General features: G+C 36.7%; 1 protein-coding gene across 1 annotated transcript; it reads left to right on the top strand.

The window, feature by feature from the left end:
- Nucleotides 1-233: 233 nt before the first annotated feature.
- Nucleotides 234-1,712, top strand: LOC123194952. The gene is made up of 4 exons (XM_044608462.1): nt 234-305; nt 592-694; nt 779-1,006; nt 1,147-1,712. The coding sequence occupies exons 1-4, from the start codon at nt 234-236 to the stop codon at nt 1,710-1,712; spliced, it is 969 nt and encodes a 322-aa protein (XP_044464397.1).
- The last annotated feature ends 3,331 nt before the right edge of the window (nt 1,713-5,043 follow it).

Genomic DNA, 5,043 nt, shown 5'->3' with positions numbered 1-5,043 from the left:
CGTGCACGGGCAGTTAGGGTGGGAGAAACTGATAACTTTGAATTACGTCGTTTGGATAGCTATCACACATGTTGCAGAAATCAGATATTACCTCATCATAAGCAAGCAGGTGCTCGAGCTTTGGGGCAGATTTTGAAGACCAAATTCATCTTAGCTGATCGTATTTATCGACCGAAGGAGATCATTGCTGATATCGTCGATCGATATAAAATTGATATATCATACGCACAAGCATGGCGGGCGAGAAATTGGGCGCTTCAATCATTGAGGGGGACACCGGAAGAGTCATTTATGTTGCTGCCAGAGTATTGCCTTAATTTGGAGCGTTGTAATCCGGGGACGGTGACACATATACTAACGGATGAGGAGGATCGATTCAAATACTTTTACATGGCGTTCGGTTGTAGTATCCGTGCATTTCAACATCATATTCGATCGGTTATTTGTATTGATGTTGCTTTCTTAAAGGGTCGATATCTGGGTCAACTATTTATTGCTGTCGCATTAGATGGGAATAATCAAATATATCCGCTTGCTTTTGGGATTGGTCCCAGGGAAGATCATGACACATAGTGCTGGTTTTTAACGAAGTTGCGGGATTGTATTGGTGAGGTACCTCAGTTGGCCATCATTTCAGATCGACATGTCAGCATATTTTCTGCATTGGCTGAAGTTTTCCCTGGTGTGCATCACGGTTATTGTTGTCACCATCTCCATTGTAACATGTGGTCCAAGTACAAAAAGAATGCTAAAGTCGCATGGATGTATTGGAAAGCAGCCAAGGCGTACACTGAATTTGAATTCCAACAGGTCATGAAGTCACTGTCCCGTTTGCATCCTGAGGCAACTGCATACTTGTATGAAGTGGGTTTTGATCGATGGGCACGAGCATATTTTTCAGGGCATAGGTACAATGTAATGACTACCAATATTGCTGAGTCATTTAACGCCTTAGTCAAACATGCTCGAGGTTTACCTATTACTATGCTCATCGAGTTCATTAGAGGTACATTACAACGATGGTTTTATGAAAGAAGAAATCATGCCAGTAAGTTCATATTCACTGTTATACTATGTTATAAATATGTGTTACTAAACTTATACTTGATTACTAACCAGATTAATTTATATTTATATGATTTACAGATGCTTGTACCAGTCCAGTCACACCTTGGGTTGAAGATAAGATCGCAAAACGTGTACGGAAGTCATCGAACTTAGAAGTGCGTCCTATAACAACTGAGCGATACCAGGTTCTTGGTAGTGGCCAATGCCAATATGATGCCCTGGTAGACCTGATGGAGCATACATGTACTTGTAGAAAATTTCAATTATCAAAGATTCCCTGCATGCACGTTATTGCTGTAGCCATATATATGAAGCTTACAACCTGCCTTCAAAAGGTGCATTCATACTACAGCACAGCTTTTTATCGAACAGTTTATGCAGACGCAGTCAATCTATTGGGAGATCAGTCAGAGTGGGTTCATCCGGAGGAGGCAACTGTTATCCACCCACCATATGTGCATCGTCGTCGTGCAGGACGTCCAGCAAATAAAAACAAACGGCCTTCTCAAGGAGAGGTTGTTGAACAACTTATCTGTAGCCGATGTCATCAACCTGGACATACAAGACAAAACTGCAGAAGCCCTATTCCAGTACCTAGTTCTGTACCATCAAGTTCAGGAAGAAAGAAGAAAGATGGGAAATAAATGCACTTGTTATTTGTACTTGTTAATTTTAATATAAATGTTATTTTTCTACTTGTTTTTGTAACTCTAATGTTCGTGAATGTTAATTTTAATATAAATGTTGTACTTGTACCTGTTTCTGTAAACCTAATGTTTCTGATTGTTACTGCGAATATTATCTTTTTATATTGATTTTTTTATTTTGAGTCTACAAAGATCCTTCGATTACGCTTCACAATTCCTTATATCGAATCACATGCATATTCAACCCTAATAAAGGCTATATATTGAAAGTTGAAAACAATTTATATATATATATATGCCTTGCAAATATTCTCAATATTTAATAAATTTTGATATTATTTTTCGTTGATAAATTTTGAGAATTTTTTCTTTTTAAATATTAACATTAACATTTTTTGTAACAAGTTTATTATGATATTTTAAATTAAAAAAATAAATTAAAGAATTAAGACGAATTTATTTGTGCAAAATTAAATAAATTTCTTAACTATCAAATTATCTTTTTCAACTCTTCTCAAGTATTTAATTTTAACTACAGTCTTTTAATATTTCTTAATTTTTTGATGAAGTATTTTTAACTATATATTTGTTATGAACATATAAATGAATCAATATATAGATAAATAAATATATATAGAAATGAATAAAGAAATATATATACAAATACAAATAACATATACAATAACCGTCAATCAATATCCTGAAAATATAACTGTGTGCCTAAACGAGTGCGCAGGTGTAACGAGTCCTCCCCCTCAAAGCATAACGAGCGGTGAAGTGCTAAACACTCGATGTATTGTAACATGAACACCCCACAGTCACCTGATAGGGGCGCCTGCTGCGGTATATCCACCACCCTATGCAATGCAAATGGATCGTCCTGTGGACTCCGATGCGAATCTGCCCAAAATGATGTCGCAGCTAATAAATGTGGTATCATCGACGTATATACCAACATCTTTTCCCTAAATAGCTCCGGGTCAGCTGTGAAATTCTGTAAGGAGTCGTAAACCGTAATCTTTCACTCCTTCAAATCCAACACCCCTGCCACCCAATGAGCATTCTCAAAGTTTATTGGGATAAAAACCTACACACGTTGATATAATTGTAATTAGATATTAATCGATTATTCTTGAAAATATACTCGATCTTCAATTACTAACCTCATCGATCATACCCCAAGGTTGCAAATGCAACTCAGATGGGTAATCTGCATCCACCATACGTGTAAAGAGCGAAGGGAACTGGTAGCTATATGGATCTCTCGTCCAGGCCGCATACTCATGAGGGATGTATCCAACAAAACAACTCAAAACCGTCGTCCAATTCTGTCGAACATTCGTAGTATCGTCATGCTGGCGTCGACGTAGTAACCCTAAAAACGAATCAACATGCTGAAAAAACAGAAGATATCACGTCATCAGCTCATAAAAGGATTATATAACCAAAATACGAAATTCATTTGTTAAAGTGAACTCACCTCGTCAGACAACCATCCAGAGGTGTTCATGAGTATACCCCAAAATGCAATTTTGGTCCGCACACCTATGTCATACACATGACGTTTCTCGAACATGTTCGGCTCTGCATACCACTTCTTGAAAACCTCCTCACGTTCGGTTTTCGATAACTGCACAGCGGGTCTCATTCGTTGGCCACGTGGTTTCAGAGGATTCGTGTATGGACTACGAATCAGGGGTCCCTTCTTGACAATCCTACCACGAACTGTGCGAAAATACTACTCCAAAACAAATGAAACATTAGGTAAAATGAATAATAAATTATTACAAGCGAATTTAATAAATTTATTAAAAATTTAAACTTTTTAATACCTTCTGCATCGTTGGAGTCATAGCTGGAGAATCCGCAAGTGAAGCTATATCGAATATATTTTCTTTCGAGACCGATTGTATTCAAATAAATGAATTGACTAAATAGAATGATAAATTATTTCAATGAAAATAAGTTATTAAACCTCTTGAAAATTCAATTACCTGCTCCTGGTCCTCGTATGTAGTGATCTCAACAACATCATCAGTGACCTCATCATCCTGGGAAACAATATCGATCACTTGTTTTCCTTTGCTTGAAGTGTTGAGATAGATCAAACGAAGATCCTATTGTAACATGATAGAAAGGTTAAACAACTGTTGAAATTAAAAAATGTAACATATGATAGAAGAAATTTCTGGCACTTCACCTCAACCTCCTCCCAATCCGTAATCGGAGCATCCGCATGTGGTGATCGATCGACATTGGTAATATCCTATGACAATATTAACATTTAATATTAGTAAATCAAACTATTGAACAAAAAATATCAAACTATTCATTATACAATGTACGTACCTCTAATGTCGAAACAGACGTCAGAATGTGATCCGTAATCGGTGCATCCGCAGAAACGTCAGGCCGCTGTCACAAAGGACGATAGTAACAAGTTTAGAATAAATCAAATTATAAATATGTAAATGAGATATAATATTGTATAAGTTATGTTTGACGAACCGGAATAATCACAGAAGGCGTCGACGGAGAAGATCGCATGTGAAGTGATCCATCGTCGCCGACATCCTGTATCAGTATTAGCAATTAATATTAATTAATCGAAAAGTTATATTTAACGTGATTAATAGATGTATAATCAAATAATTCAGATATAACATTTATTTCAAAATGATGTTCTAATTACCTGAACCATCGTATGAGGTGCCATCGAGAAAACCTCATGCGATGATATATAATCGCTAATATCAATAGTCAATATCATATCTTCTCGGGATGATCTCTCATCAAATAACCGACGCTGTAATAATTTTAACATATTAAAATTTATTTCAAAAGTAACATTTTTAAAATACTATAAGCAATTAACACTCACATCGACAACAGGTGGAGACGGGAACGTGAAAGCCCCTATCGATACTCTGTCACCATCGTCCCGAGATGGCTATAATATAATTTACAATTATTATAAGATTACATATGATTGCGTATATAAATAGATGAAATATCTTATAAAATATTAACTTTTTTACCTGTCCGACAGTGTCTGTGTGGTGATGAGAGTGTCCAACCTCCGTACGAGTCGTCGTATCCACTATACGACTCAATCTATCCTCTATAAGAGTCATCCTACCCTCGATGCAACTAAACCTATCCTCCATCCTAGCCTCTAATCCAGTAAGTCGATCTAAGATAAGATTTCCCCATCGAGCCAATGCAGCATCAAAGTGATGAATGGAGAAATCTGATCGAGTGGTAGGAGGATCATCTGATATTTGCTCAATGGTAGGGGGCCTAAGCATGGGATCCGGTGATATGTGCT

Source organism: Mangifera indica, chromosome 13 (genome assembly GCF_011075055.1).
Source record: "Mangifera indica cultivar Alphonso chromosome 13, CATAS_Mindica_2.1, whole genome shotgun sequence".
NCBI classification, from domain to species: Eukaryota; Viridiplantae; Streptophyta; class Magnoliopsida; order Sapindales; family Anacardiaceae; genus Mangifera; species Mangifera indica.
Note: the sequence above shows the minus strand (reverse complement) of the source record. Positions and strands in the feature narration are given on the sequence as shown.